We start from the raw sequence: 23,938 nt of genomic DNA on the forward strand, positions 1-23,938 counted from the left end.
TTATCCTCAGCCCACTTAAAACCTTTGCTGCATTGACCAAAAAAGATAAACTAGATACCGCGTAGATCAAGCATGACATGACTATAATGGTCCACCAGTTAGCCAACAGCAAACAGCTCCTGGTATCTACTATGGGAAACCCCTCCTGCTTCTTTCAGCTGATGCTGAGTTATCATTTTACTGTCCCAACCCATCCTCATCCCTGCAATCTGCCCCAAGACATGCAGCTGAAGCATCCTGGAACATATGGAGGGAGGGAGGGAGGGAAGGAGGAAGAGTGAGTGAGAGAGATGTAAAGATGCAGAGTGCACTGCAGAGTGGACAGGAAGTGGCCCTATTGTTTTCAGGGTCACCTCGCTTTTCCTTTTCGGAGCCACCAGAGGTCTGTTCTCTCCCCTCAGGCTGTACGTCTTAAATAAACAACACTCCTTGTCGCCACAAACTGTATCTTGTCTGGTTTCCTTTCTCATCTGAAGAGGACCGAGGAGAGGGTTTACACTTTAAATCAACAAAGCGAGGCGTGGCACCTGGCAGGCATACTAACTCAGCTTCTCGCACACACACTACAAGAAGAGGGGAAAGCCACACTAAGCAGATATCAAACAATATTATTTGTTTATCCACTGGAGCCGTATCTACACCAATAGAATATATATTTGCAAAAAAGCAGGTTTGACTGCTTGCCTACACTGTCACTTATAAATGCAGACTTGTAGTTACAGATCTAAATATGACATATGCTCATAAGTCATATTTTACCTCTTCCTGGTTTGGCTCTGCTGACTGACAACACTGCCTCTGACCAGGTCTGCTGTGCTATTGGATAGAGAGGCGCAATAGTAGGCGGGAGGAAGCACACCTTAGTTACAAAGTTACACATTAACTTGTCCTTCTGGGAAGCAGCTGCAGAGCACACCTCGTTCAACCTTTGCACAACATTTCTCCATTTTACAGGCAAAGCAAAGAAAATGTAGACAAGGCTGACGTGAAATATGAGAGTGGACAGATAGCAGGTGAACTCGTTGAAGCTAGAGGAAACTACGCAGACAGGTGACCAGGTAAGACTGGAGATTCATAGATGGGTCTTCTAAAAGTGGGACAAGTCTCGTCCATAGACTGTGCTGCACTATGTAAAGATCACATGACTGTCTCAGTGGGTTATAGCTTATCTTTGATCTGATAATGGAATAATTAAATATAATGTAACAGTGTACTTAAAATGTGATTTGAAAATAGAAACCATAAATTCTCAGCTATATTCATGAGTTAACTTCAAGATATAATACAGAATTACAGAAAGGAGACATAGCCGAAGTGTTTTCATGCACCTGTTGCATGTTGACAACTTGCTGTTTGCACCCAAAACATTAACACACCATTAGCAGCTCACTTTCTTCACTCTCTAAGAAGCACACATTCAGATCTACAGTATTTAGTTAATAAAGCAGCCAGGCATTAATGCTAATCTTTTAAAACATTACAGTTTGTGGTCATGATGCAGGTAATGTAGTATGTTGTTTTATTAGCTAACATCAGCTTGGTTTTTACTTATTGTGTCCATGCGGTCTCTGTTGACTCTGCCATTATTACAGAGCTGAAAGGCAAAAACCAAACATGACATTTGAGGGCACTTCACTTAAGCTACCTTGCTTTGATTAAACTTAAAAGGAGAAAAAAAATAAAGGAAACTAGTTTAGTCATAATGCAGAGGTGTTGTTTTCATCCCAGCATAGCTGACACAGGCTCAGCTTGATTTACAGTGTGCGAGTTAAATAACCACGCTCATAAACAATATCTCTGCCAGCTGTTTTTTAACTCGCTGCACTATCAGACCTTCTGCTATTATCCTCGACAAACAATGGAGCGGCCCGACTCCTCCACATTTTCAAAGCAAGACAGAAATACAGATCTTGGCAGAGGGATAAGAGAGAGGCTTGGTGCTCTGTGGGTTGTTGGGTTGAGGGTCAACAGAAGGACGGCCCTTTGATTTTCTGTGCTGTGTGAATATCTGTGATTATCTCAACCAGGGAGGGAGATGTTTACTCAGTAAAGTATGATTTGTTATACAAAGCTAATGCATTCTGTGTCAGCAGATTTCAAAATGCGCTTTGATGTAATTGCATTAGGTCTTTTTTATTCAGTTCAAGCTTAGTGATGGAAGAAGTACTCAGATCCTATATGTAGGTAAAGTGCTGATATAACAATATAAAAATACTCAAAATTCTATTTAAATGAAAGTACATATGTATCATCTGTAAAATGTAGCCTACTTAAAGTGGTGGTTCAGAGTGACTTATTATAATGTATTAGCCTACATTATGAGACTTGATGCATCAAAGCATAAGAAGCATTTTACTGTTGTAGCTGGCTGAGGTGGAGCTTTTTTCAACTACTTCCTATAGACTGAGTCACCATGACATTGCGCTAACATTTTTTTGGCAGTTGTTTTGAATGCAGAGATATGTAAAATATGTGTATATGTGCTATAGCTCAGTCTCACTCTGAAGTCATCGAAATCCGGCACTTAGGCAGTGACTCTTGGCATCAGAAACCAATGAAAAAAAGGCATCCCTTAATGTCAGCATGATACGCAGACGGTTGCTGTAATAGTTTAACCCAGCAGGGAGACGTGGTGGGACAAGGATGAAAGTTAAGGTGGCAAAAGTCCGGGTAGGGCAGGCGGGAGTGGTGATGGATGGGTCCAACAAACACAGACTTTCACCCAAGAGAGCAGTGTTTGTGTCCCATAAGATTCTAAAGCCAAACCCTGATCTATTTTCCTAAACCTAACCGCGTGCTTTTGTTGCCTAGACCTAATGATGTGTTTGTTGTTGAAGGAAAAAAAACATCAAATTTGAGCTGTTGTGCTGACATGCATTTATTTTGAAAGAGACTGTATGTAAACGCTAAATTTCCTGTGAAAACAGAAGTGTATTTTGAAAGAAGACAATGCATGTAACAGGCAGAACTTAGCACGGTGTCCCAGACTGTCAACAACCAACGCACCCAGGGTACCTTGCACGTCATATCTGGACGTGGAAAGTCCATGACCAATCTAAAATGATTGTTTTTGTCAATGGAGTCTGGTTGCTTTGAGATAACGGCTTTAGTTCCCTGTTGGAAAGAGCTGTCTGATGGCAAGGTATTACGCTTAAAATATCCTAAATATAATGTACACTCAAACTGATTTTGACTTTTTAGATTGGCTGTTTTTAGGTGGCTAAAAATTAACCTGCTGAGGTAGCATTTGCTTTTAGTTGTTTCATTTTATGTATGTGACGCAGTGGCTAGTTTAGTCAAGCGATTCCATATTCAAGGGTCAGGCACTATAGGGCACATGAAATACAAGATATGAGCTAATTAATGGGGTAGGAAAGAAGAAAAAAGACAGTTCTCCTACAAAAATTAGTATTTGACAGTTTTAAGGTGAAATACTAGACAACTTGACTCTTACATTTGAGATGTTTATAGGGGAAATCAGTTATTGGTGACACTGCTAACAGCTCACAGACATCTAAAACAAGCCAATGGGACCCAAGCGTTTAAGTATAACTGTCAAATAAATGTCCTGGAGTAAAAAGTATAATATTTAACTCAGAAATTTAATAAAATCGGCGCACAGTATGAAGCTGTATAAAGTGGGAGTACTCTCATGGTACAAGTACATCTCTACCAGCATAATCAAATTTCAAACCAAAAGATTGCTTACAGTTAATTTGTCTGTTCAAAGGAATGTGATCACACTCCACGAGCAGAATCTAATTTTGATGTTTAATTCAGTTTGATGACAGAAAGAACATTTTACACCCTCTGGCCCTCATTAGTGTCTCGATACTGACACTCTACTCACAATTTGGGGCACTGAAACAAAGTATGACTAAGAAAAACTGACTCTACCCTTTCAGAATGATATTCAAATAAGCCTACTGCAGACAACGATGCAAATGTAGCCTCTTCCACATGCATGTTCATATACAAACACAGTTGTACAGTAGCAGTGCACAGTAGAGCTCACAAACACTTGTACATCTGACGCACATAGATTTCTCGCTCCCAGGCTCCTCTCCTGTAACTCCCGGCCCTGTGCTGCTTGGTGTGTATATTTTGTTGTGCTTTGCCTCTGTGAGGACAGAACAGGAAGAGATAAAGGCAGCCGTGTTGGTGTGTTTACAGCCAACACTGCTGAGGAGAATAGCTGTAGAAGATGAGGGGGAAGAGGCCTAATGGCTGGCGCTAAGCAGCCGGATCCCTCTTGCTGTGAAAAATCACCTCAGAGCCAAGACAGGGAGAAAGACAGAGAGAAACAAAGACACACAAATCATAATCTATATTGCAACAGAATGTAACAACCACATTTTGCTCAAAGGAAGAAAATGCTGAGGAGATCAGAAATGACTTTTACATGATTTCAAAACTGAGGAGCCAGAACTATGGGGGTGAAACCTAACTGTAGTGTCTTAGCTTAGTTTGGGTTAGTTTGGGTTTATTTCCCAATTTATCCTACTGCAAGATTAAAATAAATAAAAGGCAAAATAGCAATTTGTCATGTAGGTATGTTTCAACATGAAAATCTATGTCAGGGTCAACAGCAAGCAAGATACATGTAAAGTCCTTAAAGGTCCCGTATTATGAAAAGTCCGATTTCAATGTCTTTTTAAAATTAAAGCAGGTATAGGTGCTGTAAATATACCCTGAAAGTATCAAAATGCTTAGTCCAGAGAGAAATTCACATAGTTTGTAGTCAAAAACTGTTCTTTTAAATGAGCTATAAAGATTTCTGTAAATTTGTGATGTCACAAGTATACTGTGTACACTATTTGAAACGTAAACTTTCTAAATGGGTCCTTTTCTATTTCTTGTTGAGATGTTTTGTAGTGCATGTAAATGTCATCAGCTGACAGGATGTTAGCATGGACAACAAGCTGTTGCCTAGCAATGCAATTCCAGTGCAAAGGCCTATAAAGATAGAAAAACAGAGCGTTTCAGACAGAGGGTGACTACAGGTAGCCTACATTCACACAGACAGTATGAGAAAACAAATGTGTATTTTGAACATTAAAGCATGTAAACATGTTCTTGTAGACACCCCAAATACAAGTATGATTGTGAATATGAGCACAATATGGGACCTTTAAAATGAAATAAAAAATAAAGCTTTGTTTTTACATTAGTATAGCTATTAAATAGGATTTAGCCAAGTGGGTGTAATGTCTTGTACACCCAGGGGAAGCATAAAATGTTGATGTCCTAAAGTGACTATACAAACAAATACTAGAAAACTAAGGCAGAAAAAAAAAATCTGCTAATTTGTCCTCTAAAACCATGACCTGGAACATGTTCAAGTAAACAACACAAGTTAAAAAAACAAAAACAAAAAAGAAATACAGGTGCTAGCAAGGTGTGTTAAACATAAACTAGTTAGTGCACAGTGAATGGCATGACTGAGAACAGAACTCAACTGACTGCATCCTCACAGCTCTAATAAAAACACTGGCAGCCAACCTGTCCTGTAGACTCATGCAAATATCTTACAAATTTGCAAATAGCTGTAAACAAAGATCCTTTCTCTATCAAACAAAAATGACTCTATGCAGTTGGACATTATGGGAAATATGCTTATTTGCTTTATTGTGGAGAGCTACATGAGAAGAGCAACACCTCTCTCATGTCTGTACGGTAAAAATAGAGCTACAGCTAGTGGCCTGTTAGCTTAGCTTAGCACAAGGACTGGAAACAAGGGGAAACAGCTAGCCTGACTCCACTGGTAACAAAATCTACCTCTATATGTGTGTGTTATGTAACATGTCGTTTAATTAATCTGTATGAAAAGCAAAGTCTTAAAATGACAAATTGCAAACTTAAGTCTCAACAAAATAAAAGATCTAACTCTAGTTCTAGATCCAGGCTTGCTCTTTCCTCCATTTCCAGTCTTTGTGCTGAGCTGGCTCCAGCTTCTCATCTAAGGGTGTTTTCAAATTAGATACACTTGATTAATACCATGCCTGAGTACAATTGGCCCCCTCCCCACTTCCCTACCCCAGCTTTCACATTAGCAATGTTGTTTGTGTTAAATAGAAGTCCATTTCCGTGTTATGGTACAGTTGGTTTTCACACCTCATGCGAACCATACCCAAGTACACATGAACCGTAGTCAAGGCCAACAAGTAGACGGGCCCAAGTTCCTGACGTGAAAGCCTCCTAAGGTTCTGCCAAAAAAGTGAAGAAGTCTGCATGGCTTTTATATGTTGGCCATGTTTTGTTTGTTGTTTTATACAAATAATAATGGGTTGGCTTTTATTTTCCTTTGAGAATCATTAGGTATGTGGCGTCTGTATTGCAGGAAGCTGTGAAGGATACATAGTCAGATTTTTCACACACACAAACACCACACACAACTTAGTGATTTTACCAGTCAGCTCGACCTACGGAGGAAGGTCCTGCAGTATGTGGGACTTCCTGTTTGCGACACACTTTTCCTGTTGTGGATGATATCCTCCTGAGCCCCTGTCAGCTTGTACTCAATTATGACTTGTGGATTTCAGGCAGAGTCTCCTTTTCATGATACCACTCTCACTCTTCATACATACTAAGTGAAATATTTGGGTCATTTGATTTTCATGTTCTTTTTTTTGTGTGGTTCAGTTATAAAATATGCATTCGCTAGCACAAAGAGTCCAAAAGAATTCAAAGCCACAATACACGTGGGATACAGGGGCATTGTAGTTTACTGATATTCCTCAGAACTGAAAAAGCTGATATTTTTTCTTTTTCAAAGATGCCTTTGTAGCCAAGTGTGTGTATCATACTGATTTAATTCACTATTTCTCTTTTTCTCTTTCTCTAAAGGCTCATTTGACTGCAGCAAGAGGACGCTGGTTTCATTTCAACTCATACACAGCATGCTGCCACCTCCTTTCACTTGTTACTGAACCAATGTGTCCCCTGTCACTCAACCTTGCCACCTAGTGGAGCTTTGAAGGTTTAACTCCTTCCTGGTCAACAGAAATCTCCCAGACAGCTACCTCCCTCATCTGGGGAAATGCCTTCCTTGCAACATTCCCCTCAGATCCCATTTATTTTTCACCTGCTGAGAACAACACAACACTAACCAGGTTTGCACATCACCAAACATTGGTTGGTGAAGGAATGTAAACCTCCTCTCCAGCTTCAGTTACAAGTTCAAGAGGCTCTAAATCAGTAGGTCTGACTGACATATGTGTGGTATGCACTCGTGATCCATGGCTTCATGCTAGAGTTGATGGTGCCCCAAAGCAAGAGCATCCAACAAGAAGCAAATTGAGCCACACAGGAAAAGTCACTCCACGAAATAGACTGCACTGACAGGAGCAAAGCCAGATGGAACCATCATCAAATGGCACGCTCTCTACAGCTACACCAACAGCAACACTAAATGGTAACTGTCAAACAGAGACAATTCATGTATTCTCAGAATTCTTTCCTGCTTGCCTGTTTTCGTCAGATTATACATTCATAATTTTTGGTACAGACAGCCATTTTAAAATGAGTGATAGAGGATTAAATGTTTGATCCACGTGGTATGGTGTGGGACCGAGCAGAGCCTTGGTCATTTAGGTGCTTTCCACAATGACCAGGATGTGATTCACTTCCCTCTTTTGCAGACACTTTAGCAAACAAGACACCCAAATATGATTCCCACAACTGGGAGTTCCTGGTGGCCGTCCTAGTCACAGCCATCTCCATCTCTATTCTCATCGCCCTTCTGGCTAAATGCCAGGTGGTCCGGCGTTACCTGGCCAGCTACAGGCACACACGGCTGACGGAGACAGACTCCGTTAGCCACTGTGACTCAGCAGGTGTGTTTCTTTTTTTTACTCATAAAACATATATTAAAGGTATAGTTCAGGTTTTTTGAAGTGGGGTTGCATGGGTACTTATCCATAGTCTGTACATTACATGCAGTAGATGTAAGTGGGCACACCCCCAGTTTGGAGAAGCAGGCTGGAGTCCGACACAGAAGCTAAGCAATGCACTGCTCAGCTACGAAACTTGTTTTAGCCACCTAAAAAAATTCCCACCTAAACACATTAACATTATGCTGTGCTCTCGTCAAAGACACCAGACTCCATTGACAAAAACAGTCATTTTAGTACGCTGAATACAGGGGCTACTGGTCCACTATTGCTTTGATCACTTAGCTAGTTTGTGTTATTGTGTGACTTTAGTAGATCTGAACTAACCCTTTTAAATGCCAAAGTCACACAATAACACAAACAAAATAACTGTTCGAGGCAGCAGTAGACCAGCAGCTCCTTTATTCAGCAATGTTAAATCACCATTTTTCTCAATGGAGTCTGGCTTTGAAAAGAGCGATATAATTACTTAATTTTTCCTTTGGAAATAACTATCTGACATCAAGGTGAAACAGTGAAAATACTCTCGATATAGCATACACTTAAACCGATACTGATGTTTTTAGGTGGGACTTTTTCAGGTGGCTAAAATACATTTTGTTGCTCACCCCTCCACAGCAGTGCATTACTTAGCTTCTGCGTCGGACTCCAGCCTGCTTCTCCAAAGTGGGGTTGTGCTGACTGACATCTACTGAATGTAATATACTGTCTATGAATAAGTACTCCATACAACCCTACTTAAAAAAACTGAACTATCCCTTTAATATAACCAAATTTTAATTTTCTTTCTGAAGTAAGTAAAAGTGCTGGTAAATGTGACACTACAGCCTGTTTGAACATTTGTCCAAAAGCTGTGTAACTTTTGTTTTACTTTTCAATTTCATCCTGGTTAATCCTACCAAAGCTTTTACATTTAGGTTTGGAGTAAATATATAAATGGAGAAAAATATCAATAATAAACCGTATGGAATATTTTATTGTCACAGTTTATTGTTTTAGATTTGTGGCTCGCTGTTTCCCCCTGATAGCTCTAATAAATTAACTTTATGCTACCCGCTAAGCACCAAGCAGCAGATAAACAATGTTAGCAACTAGTTTTGTGTACAAGTACGCAACGTTTTTTTGTTCCATACAAAACAAAAACACAAAAAACAATAACATCAGGCAATATCAGCAAGGGTGTGGCTAACACCAGGAACAATGATCGTGCTCCTTATATGTTTAATTGTAATGTTAGTCCACACATTTTGTTACACAATGTGGCTGACAAATGCACACTACAAGCTGAATCTGAAACAGGAAGAGACAATAGATGACAATCTATCATGGTCAAAAACTAATGAGAACATTTCAATGAGATGAATAATGTGATGTTTTGTGATGTGATGTGATGACATACTCAGCTTGTACACGGATAAAACAAAAAAAGCTCATCTGGGAGGATTTCTGTCAAACTGTGATGACACAAATCCAGTTCATTTGTCTCTGTTAAAGCTGCTTCAGGCTCTACCACAATGTGACATTACAGCTTTCAATCATTCCTCTAAACACCAACCCGACTGTCATACATAATGTCATATAAGACTTACCTTAACATGATTATAATGGGGTACAACTCTTGTGTATCTATCACTGCTTCCAGGCCTGGAGGTGGGATTCGCCATGCACGAGGGACATGGCATTAACCCTCACAGCATCCCTCCTGTGATTGAAGACGACGATGACGGCTTCATTGAGGACAACTACATCCCGGCCAGTGAGCGAGCAAGGGCTGAAAGAGCAGCGGAGAACATGGAGGACACAGAGGAAGAGATGGATGACATTGAATTTACCATCGCTTAGCAGGACTGTGTATATACACCGCCTTAGCTGGATAAGCCACTGAAAAACCAATTCCACTCCCACATTCTATTTACTTCTGAGTAAGGTTCACATTATTGATTACAAAATAGGTGTAACAGGTTTAGGAAAGTATAAAAAATGTAAACACTAGAGATCAAGATTCTCAATTTTAAGGCAGCACAGACGGCAATGCAAGGTGCATGACCTGAGGATCTGTCACTATAAAAATATAAACCTAAATCTTTTGTCTGCCTTATTTTAAACTGACAGCAGTAACAGTGGCCTAGCACTCATGATGTGTTAGTTATGTGATAATCAAAGGAAACAAATTTTGTCCTGAAACAGCAAAAGTTCTTCTTAATGGAGTTAAAATAAATCACAGTGTCGTCTGTAAATATGATCATCAACCACTCACCTATGTATTTGTTGATCAGTTTTTGGCTGAGTTAACTGGCTGATTGATTAGTTGATTCGACGACACAGGTCATGCAAAAGTATCTGTATAATTTAGACAGAGCTGAATGTAAAAAGAAACATTTTACCTTGCGCTGATGATGTTTTGTCAGTGACACATAGGCAAAGGTGTAGATGAGGTGTATATCATGATTGAAGGCATTTAATTTAAAGCCTACTTAACTGTTTTCACATTTTATAGAGTGCTCTGGGGAGCAACTAAGCTAAGCAACATAAGGTGAGGTAACACTGTGAGGTTCTGCAAAGTGGTGACCATTTGTACTTTGCAAGACAGCTTTAAGACAAATCAATAGCTTTATGAGAGAAAGGCTAATTATTATTTATATATTTCTAATTGTGTTGTTACAGCATCACTGTATTTTGTGAACATACTTTCTATGATTGTTTAAAAAGAAAGGTGCAACTACTGCCACATAAGAAATGTAGGCCGGCTCAATTACAGCCTACTGTTACTGGTTACTTTCTACTTGGCTGCTATTTTCAGAATGGCTGTATATTAATTGAATCACACTGTACACTCATCATATGGTTTGGTCAGGAAATTGTAAACCTCAATAAAAATTTATAATCAGTGTCACCTAGACTGTCTGCATGGATCAACTCATTAGACTTCTAACTCCAGAGGACCAGTTCCTCCACCATTAAGTGTTGGATTATGCTTTGCCTCATTGGTTTACAAACTGGAGTCATCACACTCACCTTTAGGTTTAAACTTTACAACAGTGCTATCAACAGCAGTGATTAAGCCTGACACTGAGTCTCGGAAAGAGGCCTGGGGCGTTTTGGGGTCCTCTGAGACCATGCAGCTGATGAGAGCGGTCTGACAGGTCTGTGTGGGGCTGTCAGGCGAGATTCTTAATTGCTCCTACCCGGAAACACGGGGAGTCAAGGTCACACAGACGAGACGGAGCGAAAACGGAAGCACAGATATTCCGCCTTCAAAATTAAAGCGCAGAAATTTAAACAGCTGTTCTGTGTGTGTGTGTGTGTGTGTGTGTGTGTGTGTGTGTGTGTGTGTGTGTAAATGATAGAAATCAGGATTATTTTAATAATTTGGCCCACAATTAAGTAAAAAACAGCCACTAAAGAGAGTGCATTGCACTACTTGATTCTAATAAATTAATAGGCTACATGCAAATATATTAATCTGTAGTTCAGAGGTATGTAGACCCTTAAAGTAAAAGGACCTATCTATCTATCTATCTATCTATCTATCTATCTATCTATCTATCTATCTTTACATACATACACACATAAAGTAAGGCCCTACATATTCTCCTGAGACCCGAACTTTTGGTATGCATTTTTAATTTCTCCTAGCTTTTTGGTATTAGTAGGACCTGATAGGTACGAAAAACAAAACCAAACATTGTCAATGATAGTAAAGTCCCAATATCCTAAAACAAGAGGATTATAAAGTCCCAGTGTCCTTCAGTGAGCTGATGATAGGTCCCCAGTGTCTTCAGATGAGTACTTTCTAATTAACAGTGTCTCAGCTTGTTACAACCATAAAATGTGATCAGGTTTTGGACCACGTCCACTTTCGTTTCGAGGTCGGCAGCAGACTGACTTGGCAGAGATGGCTGCCATCTTGTTGTTACATTGGTTAGTGTATTGTGATTTTACACCAGCATATACACTTAAACACTTGCAGTATATACCTGTATGCATGAATACATACACACATGGCTGCAAATGCATACACTCACATACACACAAGTCTATCAACTGTCAGGAGAGGCCATATTTCTGGGTAGTTCAATAATACATCATATTTTACAATATTACGGTGGCTGGTTTGATATTTTAATGTGAATATAACTGGTAACTGATTTCTTGAATACGAATGTGTACAGTACAATATGTATAGTATATATAATATATATTATATATGGTTGTACAAATTGAATCATTACAGCAAAAATATGATTTGCCACACTCTCATTTTTTCTTTTTTTTTCTTGGAAAAGAAGTCAGAGGTTACATTGAGAATAGTGATATAGAGATGAAAACCATTACAAATCTTCGGTCAAAAATTATAAATGTGAGGGTTGTTAAGCATCACATTTCAGCCATATACAATATCCTACAAGGTGACAATAAACCAGAAAAAAAACAAGATGGCAAGAGGAACTCAACTTAACACTATCTAATATTGAATAGGAAACCATAAGTCTATCATCACATAACACAACAGCGTCTCAGTTCTGGTGAGAATATGCACGGAAATACCAGATGAGATATTTTGTAACACCTGTTCAACAAGCCAAACTCAAACAATCAGTTACACCAAATTGCTGGAGAGACTGCAGAGAAAACCATGCTGATTATAGTCACATCTTTGGGTCTTGTCTGGTTTTAAATACTTACTGGAAATATATTTGTATAGAAATTGTATCAAAAATTGACCTTAAAATTGGTCAAACCTGAATAATATGAACTTAGAAGTATACATGAATGGAATTGTATGGATTTGTATATGAGTGTTTCTGTTTTGTTTTTCCTTTATTAGTGCTTTCTTTATTCATTTTGCTTAGTGCGTTGTTATATATTTACCTCGGTTACATGTCACAATGCTATCTCACATCTTGGAAAAAAATAAAGTAAAAAAAAAAGTACAATATTTTACTCTAAAATATAGATTTGTAATGTAATTCAGTAAATGCAGAGATCAATGTAAAACGAAACAAAAAAAGAAAGAAAAAATACAAAAAAACAGCCTCATTACAAGTTAAAGTCCAGCAAAATTGAATTAAATAAAGTGTTTGCTCTAAAATATGCGTTCTGTATTAAAAATACTTTTGATACACATATATTATAACTCAACTAAAGAAGATAGCCTATGTCAATATATTCAGATACAGTAACGTTACAGTCTACTTAGTTACTTTCCGCCATTGATCACGCTGGTTGATTAAAATCCTCTTACCTAACCACCGGAAGTTGCAGCCTGCTTGTGTCACTAACGTCTAGCTTGACGCTCCGCTCCGGAAAAGCAGCGAGTTGCAGTGAAACGCATCGACTCAAGAGAGTGGAGGAGAGGAGGAAGGAGGATGATGGGAGCGAAAATAATCCCCTTTAAGTGACCCATATTTTACAGAAGACCTAAATATTATCTAGCCTAGTTCTCGTTCTCGAGGATTTTTCTCCACCAAGATGTCGGCGTCGGCGATATTTATCCTCGACCTGAAGGGAAAGGTAAGTTTGTAGCGACTTGTTGTTGGGGAAGTTGAGGGTTATGAACGAAGCACCTGCTGCTAATAAACTCCGGGGATGAGCGCTCATATAAAGTCCACAAAGTGAAGGGTATTTCTGTACTGTAGCAACTGTACATACCGGTAGGCCTAATACTTAGCCTACATGTCGTGGCAGAGACAGGGTAACTTGCTGTATGTGCCCTGTAACCCTGATGAAGACACAGAGCAGTCAGGAGGAGAGGCTCAACTGGACTAACTCGTTTCACCAATGTGTAGTATACACAGAGGGCTTGTTCTTGTGCAGCGATGCAGCCTTTATTCTTTGTGATGTGTCCTATTTCAAAGTTTGAAACTTTTCTTTCTGCAGCTCCCTTTAAAAGGACACTTAATGTGGTGGGAACATTTCCTTAAACATGTTGCAAAAGTGTGTCCTGACAGGAGGTTTCTATTCACATGAAATGCAGATTAAAGGGACAAACCCATATGTTAGGCACCTGTAGGCTACATTATCAAGAGCTCAAACTATTAGTCGATTAAGCAGGATTAAGCAGTTAATCGATTAACCGGGAACATATAGATAAATCCTGTAGGACTGTTTTTTAAACCGACAGGCCAAATATTCAACTGTGAGGACCTGCTACTTTTTACAGTAACAAAGACACATAAACTCATCTCTCATCTTCATTATATTAAATGTCAAAAAATGTCCAAAACAACAGTCCAACACCCAGTGTGTTCAGTTTACTATCAGAAACCTGAGAAAAACAGCAAAAATGTACATTTCAGAGGGTAAAATCTGTGCATTTCTTTCCATTTTTTGCTTAAAACTGATCAATCAACTACCAAAAAAGCTGTCAGTTAATTTTCGACTAATTGTCTGAGCTTTAATATAATAAAAACTCCAATGTCAGTGGATTTTGGATGGCAAAACAAGCAATTTGCAGTCCAAAATTCACATGGGAACATTTTCTCAACTTTCCAGTATTAACAGCCTGAACAATTAATAGAGAAAGTAACTGGCAAATTAATCGATAATAGAAATAGTCCTTCCTGAAAATGACTGTGTTCACATTCCTAAACTTTCTCCAAACTGCTTCTTAATTTGTACCTATATCTGATGAAAGAGAATTTTTCTACTTACTTTTGCTACTCACCTACTTACTTTATGGGGTTTTGCATCAAATCCTCACAGGGTTAATTTATTTGAGAGCAAGAAAAGAAATTGCCAGAGTAGTCTTATATGTTTGACAGTACAATATCCATCAGAGAGAAGGATCAGACCCACATAGCCTGGATGTCTGATTGTACAGATTAAAGGTTTTCTCTCTCCCTATCTATTTATCTCTGCCCTGGGGCGAGTCAGTAGTGCCTCACCTTCAGTCCTCTCCCACCCTCTGTCCTGACAAGGCGAGGTTCTCTGTCTTCTATTACTGTTGTATTGTTGCAATTAAAACTCCTCTAAACTAGAATGCAAACAGGATGAAAATATTAAAAATGACACCAAATGTAGAAATAACCATATAATTGGTGCACCCAGTAGCTCAGTGGGTAGAGCATACAAAGTTTTTGTCCTTGCTGCAGCAGCCATGGATTTGATTCCTGCCCATGTCCCTTTGCTGCATGTCACCCCCTCTCTCTTTCCCTCATGCTCCAACTGTCCCATCAAATAAAGGCAAAAAAATAATCTTTAAAAAAAAAAAAAAGTCACAGCTGCAATCTTGTATCGGCCAGAGCCAATGGTGTAGGTAGACAGGACACTCCAGTGCTCACATTCGAGGCACAGTTGAAAAGACACAGCTACCGCAGGAGCCACTTTCCCCCTCTGCCCTTTATCCCTCCACCCTCAGGTCCCCCTCCCCCCCTTCCTAAGTTGTAGCTCCTGGGCACTAGACCGCAAACTGCAGGCTGCTGGGAACTGCTATGTAGACCGAAATGTCAGGCTATTGAAATCAGAATGGCATCATTTGTTCCCAGTGAGATTTTGGGTTTGGGTTTTGGCTACAGCTATTAGTTTTATATTATGTGTTTATTTATTTATTGAGCAGGGAGGGTGTACATTCAACCACAAACTGTGAATGAGTCAAAATGATCCAAGACTGATGAATTTTTATCAAATGACTCATAATAACTTTACCGATGCCCTAACTTTTCACTCAGTCTCATCAGGTCAACAAATGTTAGCATGCTAAACTAAGATGGATCTCTCAATGCTGTGCCTCAAAGAGCTGCCAGCAAGCGTCTTGACTTTTAGTTCTGTTGCACAGACAGTGTGAACGTCTGGCTGTTTAGAAAAAGAAGCACTGTGAGCAGGCACAATGTTAAATGCTTGCAATTGATAGACCAACTCAGTGGTGTCTTTTTGCTTCTTGAATGCTCCATTATTTTGTCTACAAGTGAGTTACTGTTGACCTCCTAACAGCCCTGTGACTTTAAAATATCATAATTAGTCTGCTACGAAGTTACATTTAAAGATTTGTGCAGTGGTTGTTTTTTCAGATGGTTGATGAGTGACACAAACTGACAAGGGAGTTCATTGCTGTTCCTATTTGCCTTCCAGTGGTACACTCCAGTGAGGGTTTTCTGGTTGCCATTTCCTTTTAGAGGTCAGCAGCGAGTGGGTCCTATTGATTTCACACATTGTAAACAGTCAATGATTTCTTTGTGTGTCCCAATAACTAGATCCCTGGACTGAGAATCCCTCAGTGATTTTTAAGGCCACCAGCGGGCTTAAAAAAAGGAAAAGAGTTAGCTGTTGTTTTTGTGAAATTCAAGTAAAGCAACAAAAATGGTGAATCTTCTATATTTAAGCAGCAGTGGATCCCCACAGTAAGAAACTAACCTATACTGCTATGGAAAATGACTTATGCTTTATGTGCATCATTTCTACTTACGCTATTCGTCATTGTGTCTGCATCAATCATCTGCCTTGTTTTCAGTCTGTGTTGAATATATACTTTAAATTATGTACTTCACCTTATTAAGTACACCTGTTCACACCTGCTTGTTAACACGATAGCCAATCACGTGGCAGCAACTCAATGCATTTAGGCATGTGGACATGGTCAAGATGACCTGCTGAAGTTCAAACCGGGCATCAGAATGGGGAAGGAAGGTGATTTACGTGACTTTGAACGTGGCAAGGTTGTTGGTGCCAGACGGGCTGGTCTGTCAGAAACTGCTGATCTACTGTGATTTTCACACACAACCATCTCTAGGGTTTACAGAGGATGGTCTGAAAAGTTGAAAATATCCAGTGAGCAGCAGTTCTCTGGGTAAATATGCCTTGTTGATGTCAGAGGTCAGAGGAGAATGGCCAGACTGGGTCGAGATGATAGAAAAGCAACAGGAACTCAAATATCAGAAGACCATCTCTGAACCAACAACACGTTGAACTTGGAAGCAGATGGGCTACAGCAGCAGAAAACCACACCAGGTGCCATTCCTGTCAGCTGACAACAGGAAACTGAGGCTACAATTGGCACAGGCTCACCAAACTTGTGCAATAGAAGTTTGTAAAAAAAAAAAATTTGCCTGGTCCGATGAGTCTTGATTTCTGCTGCAACATTCAGATGGTAGGGTCAGAATTTAGCATAGACAACATGAAAGCATGGATCCATCCTGCCTTCTATCAACGGTTCAGGCTGGTGGTGGTGTAATGGTGTGGAGGATATTATCTTGGCACACTTTGGGCCCCTTAGTACCAACTGAGCATCCTTTAAATGCCACAGCCTACCTGAGTATTGTTGCTGACCGTGTCCATCCCTTTATGACCACAGTGTACCCATCTTCTGATGGCTACTTCCAGCAGGATAACGCACCATGTCACAAAGCTCAAATCATCTCAAACTGGTTTCTTGAACATGACAGTGAGTTCACTGTACTCCAATGGCCTCCACAGTCACCAGATCTCAGTCCAATAGAGCACCTTTGGGATGTGGTGGACCAGGAGATTTGCACCATGGATGTGCAGCAGCTGTGTGATGCTATCATGTCAATACCGACCAAAACCTTTGAGGAATGTTTCCAGCACATTGTTGAATCTATGTCACGAAGAATTAAGGCAGTTCTGAAGGTAAAAAGGGTCCAATCCGTAGGGTTGGGTATCGAAACTCGGTACTTTTTGTACTTGGTACCGATTCACGTCAGTACTACCGAGTACCGATTCACTTAAAATGAAACGGTACCTGAGGTGGAGGCAGAGCGAGAGGCATGACTCGCACCTCAGACTCAGCAACAATGGCGAGCCAAAAGCGGTCCAAAGTCTGGCTGCACTTCACACCAGCTGACGAGACAGTGCTCGCTGCAATATTTGCGACGCAACTTGCAAGACGCTCGGGGGAAACACTTCCAATTTAAAGAACTGTATTTATTTCTATTTTTGAATTTTCAAAATAAATGCATGTGCAGACAAAAATTAACGTACAGCACTGTTCCTAAATGTTCTCAATAAAATGTTGAAACTGAGAAGTTTAGACTTTAAAAAGTACCGAAATAAGGTACCGTTTGGTACCAGTACCGAATTCCAGGTACCGGTATCGGTACTGTATCGGTTCAATTATGAACGGTACCCAACCCTACCAACCCGGTACTAGCAAGGTGTACCTAATAAAGTGTCCCTTGAGTGTCTTTTGTTTTTTTATTCTGCCTTCTGTCAATCTGTTTTTGCTGCAAAAAATGTCTTATTTTATTTTATAAATCTTTTAGTCCAAACCTCTTTGAGCTGCTTGTCATGTATGAATGTCATGTACGATTAGATCTGTAGGAATGTGATGGAGGATGCAACATTTGTATTATGTATTCATAAACGCCAGCCCAACTTACCAGAATATGTTTCTACCAGACAGTATGGTGTGTTAACACTCTCACAGTAGAATTTAATGAGACCTGGATTATTAAGTAGCTGCGCTCAGCTTTGGGGCATGAAATATGCTAACTGTTTGTGTGAGGTGTTCTGTTTGATGTGTTCTGCCTCTGCTGAGTATACGGTGCTATCTGATGTTTTCTTTTCTAATCTGGGTGTTACTAACATACAGTCGAACCAGCCTGCTATGACAATGGCATGTTGACTCTAAAACCTTAAGGTGGAACGTAAGCTCTTCTAAGTCATAACTGCAAATGTAGCAGGGACATAATTGTTACTGCTTCCAGCTTTATACTGCATGGAGTGTCAAATGATTGAATCTGTAAGCTGGCAACTCCCCTTACATCTCACTGTGCTGTTATCCCCACATCCAGTTATCAGCTGCAGAGCTGGCTGACTGAAAAACACGTGGCTGGTTGGCAAAAAGAACTTTAAACACACATCAATACACCGACCATAGGGTGTTAGAAACAGCAGAATGGGTAATAGAGCAGAATTTGGATAAGTGTTTTTGTTTTGTGCCATTTTAATTTATCCATGGTGCAACTAATGATTATTCATTTATCATTTCATCAACAAAATGTCAGAAAATAGCAAAACAACAACAACACCCACACAATTTCTCACACCCCAAGATAATTTGGGGAATTTATTTATTTTTTTTTTGCTCAACAACACAGTCAACAACACAAAGATGTTCAGATACCCCAATCCTCACATTTGAGAAGCTCCAAATAAGCAAGTATTTTATTCCATTGTTGAAATTGTTCATTTTCAGTTGATTGAGTCAGTAATTAATTGTTTCAGCCCTAACTCTAAACCAACATGAACTCTTTAATTGTAACAAGCTATGACTTTTAATTCATCAGTAGTGATTGGGTATACTGCCAGCATTAACTGCTCAAATAAATTGCTGATCTAGTCCAGTTTGGGGCAGACCAGTTGATAAGTTTCCACTATTACTCTCTCTGTTGTGTTTTTCTATCAAAGTTTACTTCCAGAACAACAAAGTGAACCTCTGGATACCTTTCCAGGGGTCTTCGGTATTGCAGCTCTTTTTTGATACCAAGATTTGTCTATACCTCATTCTCTGTCTCTGATGACCTCTGAACTTTTCGCTCTGTGGTTTCTGTCTCCTCTCACAGAAGCCGAGCAGTGGCCTGTTCATATCCTTTTTTCTCCCCCAGATTACTTTACTCTCCTGGCATTTCTTTTTTGTTTATTTCTTATTTCCTCCTGCCTTTGTTGTGTGCTGCCCCTGTGTGACCCCTACGCAGCAGACTCCACTATTAAAGAAAGGGGGGAAAGCTGTGTGTGTGTGTGTGTGTGTGTCTGTGTGTCTGTGTGTCTGTGTGTGTGTGTGTGTGTGTCATCTAGATACCTCAAGCGCAGAAGCTTTGATCTCTTTCTTCACTTCACTCTGTGTGTCCGGATTCTAGCAAGACTGCTGACTCATCTTGTTGCGTGTGTGTGTGTGTGTGTGTGTGTGTGTGTGTGTGTGTGTGTGTGTATGTGTGTGTTTCGATTAAGATTAGAAGGTGTGCTGGTTTCTCAGGATTAAATGAAGTGAATCTTTGATAATACGTTAAAAATACTTTTAAAAGACATTACAAATGTGCAATTCTGTGATAAAAACATCTCTGTTATATTTTCATCACTTTAAATCCACTTATTACAAGTGCCATTGGAAGTGTAACTTGAGTTTCTGGGTCATCTTTTGTAGTTCTTCTTCTTGTTTGTATTATTTTCAGTGTACCACAATAGAGTTTGTTTTTTGCAGAAAATGTGTGCAGTAAATGTCCAATCTCAGAACCCATCAGCCCATCAGTCTGACGACAATAAGCCTCTGGAGGAAATGGTTAATATTTTGGGGGCCCCAGTGTAGCCAGCAAAAGTCTGGGCCAAGACTTCCTCTTCTGTATACCAGTCACTTTGGCTAATCTTTATAAGCAGATATCTGCATAAGAATGGAAATGATTTAAAAAATGCTAATAAAAAGCTAAATCGCTGTTTGATGATAGCCAATGGGCTTAGAGACCACATTTCAGCCAATGCATTTCACGTCTTTTGCTTTCCACACAGACAATTTACCTGCCACTCAACCGTAATTGGTCAGCAGTACCTGGATTCCAAATAGAAACGGGAACACTTTCGAAACAAACATCTTGTACGGTTGCCTACAGATTCTGTCAGAGTGTCAGAGGCCGTTTACACGTTGCCGGCTATTTTCATAAACGGACATTTCACCGTCTCCGTTTTCAAAAAGATCTTCGTTTACACTTACCCGTGTATATATACACAACAGCATGCCAAACCTGTAGGTGGCAGTGTAACGAGAAGCTCAAACCTTCCATGTATCCACTGTCACCATAGCGACATAGGTCGCACTTTTGACACAGGCGTAAGTTACGGCGCATACTGTGACGTCGGCTGCCTATAACTCTGTTTATCTCGGTTTATCTCAGTTTACATGCAAACGCGCAACCGGAGTTTTCCAAAATCTCCACTCTGGCCGGAGTTTTTAGAAAGACTCGTTTTCAGAGGAGAAATCTCCGTTTGCGTGTAAACGAAGGGCACAAACGAAGGAAGATGTCTCCGTTTATCAAAATCACTATGTACGTGTAAACGGCCTCTTAGTCTTACAATCAAAGAAAGACGGTGTTTTTTACAGACACAGCAGTTTGCACTGACAACCTTTAAAAGTCCTCCAGTGACACCAATCTCAAAAGAACAGAATGCATGCAGTCATAAGAAGGTTTCTTTTTGGTATTGGGGGAAAGGCTGCAATCATAGAAGCGTCCGCAAGTAATTGACTAGCTAGCAAGTTACATTTATCAGCCCAAACCCATCTTTTACGGGCTCTCTGCTCTTTTTAGAGGGTTGTTGAAAGCTTTCTGGAGAATGTGGGGACTCACTGACAATGACGAAGATTGAAAATACACACAAGGAAAAATGATTTATGGAAACAGCATTTAAGTTTAGCATTTTGGAATGCTAACATTTGCGGCTCATGGGAATGCTGTTGGTTTTGCAGGCATTTGGTCATCGGCCAAATTAAACTTTCAACCTGATGTCGATGTTATAATTCACTCTGACAGGAATGTGAATGTACAAATGAAGTTTCATGGCAATCCAGTCAATGGTTGTAGACATTTATCTCAAAACTACAAAGATCGGTGCTAGCGGAGAACTCAGTGGGTCACTAAAGTCAGTAGGATTCATTCTGTGAGGATCATTAAAGTCTGTAAATCCAAAAGACACATTTCAGTCTGAACCAAAGTCGCAGATTGACATTGCCATCCATACAGTAATGCTGCTGTATGGATAAAAATAACAGCACCTGTTTTGTTTGATTGGCACTCCACAGAAAAGCTCCTGTGATGGATTGAACATCAGAGATGAGTGAATTAAGTTAATGTTTTATCTTCATGGGCACTTCAGTTTTCAGTAATGTCTTGTAACTTTGTAAAGAACACTTTTTGGGGCCTTTTGCCAAGTTGTTAAGCAAAGGGAAAAGACATGCAACAAACGTCCCAGGCCAGAATTGAATTGAGGATGTTGCGATAACATTTTATGTGCAATATAATCACTAAGGGCACTATGACACCACGACTTCTAACGGCTAACCAGCAAGTTGGCACAGCTTTGTTTGCCATGATTTCAAAGTTGAAAATCACTCCAGCTTTGGTAAAGTCTGCATAAGCTCCTGATTGACTTGATTTCTTTATTTATTTCAAACATGGAAAACCACAACAAAACAAGAAAAACAAGTAAAATGAACAGTACACATCAAGCAAACTATCAATACACAAATTCTCATAAAAAAGACAGAAATAAACAATATTAAATATTTACATGTCCAAAAAGGAGCAGAAAGAAATGCATTTTATATGGCCCTATCCCTTCTCCATAACTTAAACAATGAACTATTTAAAATACAGTATATATAACTCAAAATCAATCGGATAGAAATGAAACAGTTGAATAGCTGATTTTCATCCTAGCAGCCCTTCCTCATCCCTATACCTCTTAAAGATTGTTTTACTGTATATCTTCATGAATTGATTTATATTTGGACTTTGTGTAAGTTCTATATCTGAATCATTCCACAAATTGAAATACACTTACTCTTCATAGTGGTATGAACTTGAATTTTAAATTTCTTCTTGAATTACAACCTCTCTCTATGTCTGAGAACATTTTTTGTATGCTACCCTAGGTAAAGTATTTCATGCATTATACATTATTGGGCAGTCTTCAATTCAACTAGATCCTTGAATTTAAGAGCATGTGACTTTAAAACCAGTGTTTTTCATGTTGAGAAGGTGGTCATTCATCATTCATCATCCAATATTCAAATTGGAAACACACTGTGTTATTTCCATCCGTAAGATTAGAGGTTCTCGTCAGCCCGTAGCTCTTGAAGCATGTTTAAGCTTGAGTGCTCAGGTTTGGTGTCTCAGCCAAAAGCTATGTACATTTAATGACTGTGTCTATATAATGTCTTTGTTCTTTACATTCTGGTTGCAGGTGCTCATCTGCCGTAACTACATGGGGAACATGGACATGAACGAGATCGACCACTTCATGCCGATCCTGATGAAGAGGGAAGAGGACGCTGAGATGACACCACTGATCACCCACGGCAACTCACACTTCATGTGGATCAAACACAGCAACCTTTACTGTATCCGTTTGTGTCTTTCTGTTTAAATGTCACAACCCTCCCATCAGTCATATCTGCAGAGAAATTAGTGAATATAAAACGTAGCAGTGATTTACAACCTCCTACACATATACCTTGATGGTCTTTAATGTTAAGTTGTCTCCAGCTCCATTACAAGTCCTGTTCTTCTCATCTCAGCAGCAGGCAGCTTCACAGCTTCTGTATCATCACATCATGTTTCACATCCAGTTGAAAAATTGAACAGAGATTCGCTGTGATGTGTTATGCGCTGTATATCCTCCTCTCTCAATGCAAGATTGGGCAGTCAAACTTCCTTACGCATTATTAATTCAGCATGATATTGCAGTTGTGGTATTCCCAGTGCACTGCATTAGACAACTGAGCTGTTTTACCTCCCTGTGGCCATGTTCTCAATTGCTTGCGACTGTGATGCATTCTGCTAACTTTTCTTTTCATTGCATTCATCTAATAACCACCCACAGTCTCTCAAAGATGTTCACTACATGTCTTCCATCTGTTCATTCAGCTCAGATACTGTCACTTGTACATGTGCAGTTATTTCTTAACAGTCTGTTCTTCAGTGGTGGCGATGACGAAGAAGAACGCCAACGCTGCCCTGGTGTACTCCTTTCTGTATAAAATTGTCCAGGTGCGTCTGTCTCTCGAGACTTCAGTCCAAATCTTTACCTTCTACTTGTGTTGATGTGTCATCAACCCTCCCAGCCTGATTGAAGTCTTGTCAAGTGCTTATTTGTATCATATTGGTTGATTTAAGGCTCTGTTATATCGGCAAAATGCATGTCAAGATGTCCAGATTTTTTTTTTAAATGAGTACATTACTTTTTAATTAAATACACCTAATTGGGCCATGCCATTATCACCTACTATACTGTTTTTTAAAATATATTTGTGATTTGTTTGTTCAAACCAATGATTGTACACAAAGATGCATGGCAACTCCCTTTAAGTAAAGCCAAAACATCTC

General features: G+C 39.6%; 2 protein-coding genes across 2 annotated transcripts in view; both read left to right on the forward strand.

Moving 5' to 3' along the window:
• Positions 1-882: 882 nt before the first annotated feature.
• On the forward strand, positions 883-10,785 carry lg10h1orf210 (linkage group 10 C1orf210 homolog). The gene is made up of 4 exons (XM_049588892.1): positions 883-1,058; positions 6,847-7,414; positions 7,641-7,835; positions 9,535-10,785. The coding sequence occupies exons 2-4, from the start codon at positions 7,357-7,359 to the stop codon at positions 9,732-9,734; spliced, it is 453 nt and encodes a 150-aa protein (XP_049444849.1). The 5' UTR covers positions 883-1,058; positions 6,847-7,356; the 3' UTR covers positions 9,735-10,785.
• A 2,424-nt stretch (positions 10,786-13,209) lies between these two features.
• ap1m3 (adaptor related protein complex 1 subunit mu 3) overlaps positions 13,210-23,938 on the forward strand; it is a 39,893-nt gene continuing 29,164 nt past the window's right edge. The window contains exons 1-3 of the mRNA XM_049587184.1: positions 13,210-13,406; positions 22,797-22,953; positions 23,535-23,602. Of these exons, the coding sequence (XP_049443141.1) occupies positions 13,365-13,406; positions 22,797-22,953; positions 23,535-23,602 (267 nt within the window). The 5' untranslated portion in view covers positions 13,210-13,364. The remainder of the gene's footprint in view (positions 13,407-22,796; positions 22,954-23,534; positions 23,603-23,938) is intronic.

Source organism: Epinephelus fuscoguttatus, linkage group LG10 (assembly GCF_011397635.1).
Source record: "Epinephelus fuscoguttatus linkage group LG10, E.fuscoguttatus.final_Chr_v1".
Taxonomy (NCBI): Eukaryota; Metazoa; Chordata; class Actinopteri; order Perciformes; family Serranidae; genus Epinephelus; species Epinephelus fuscoguttatus.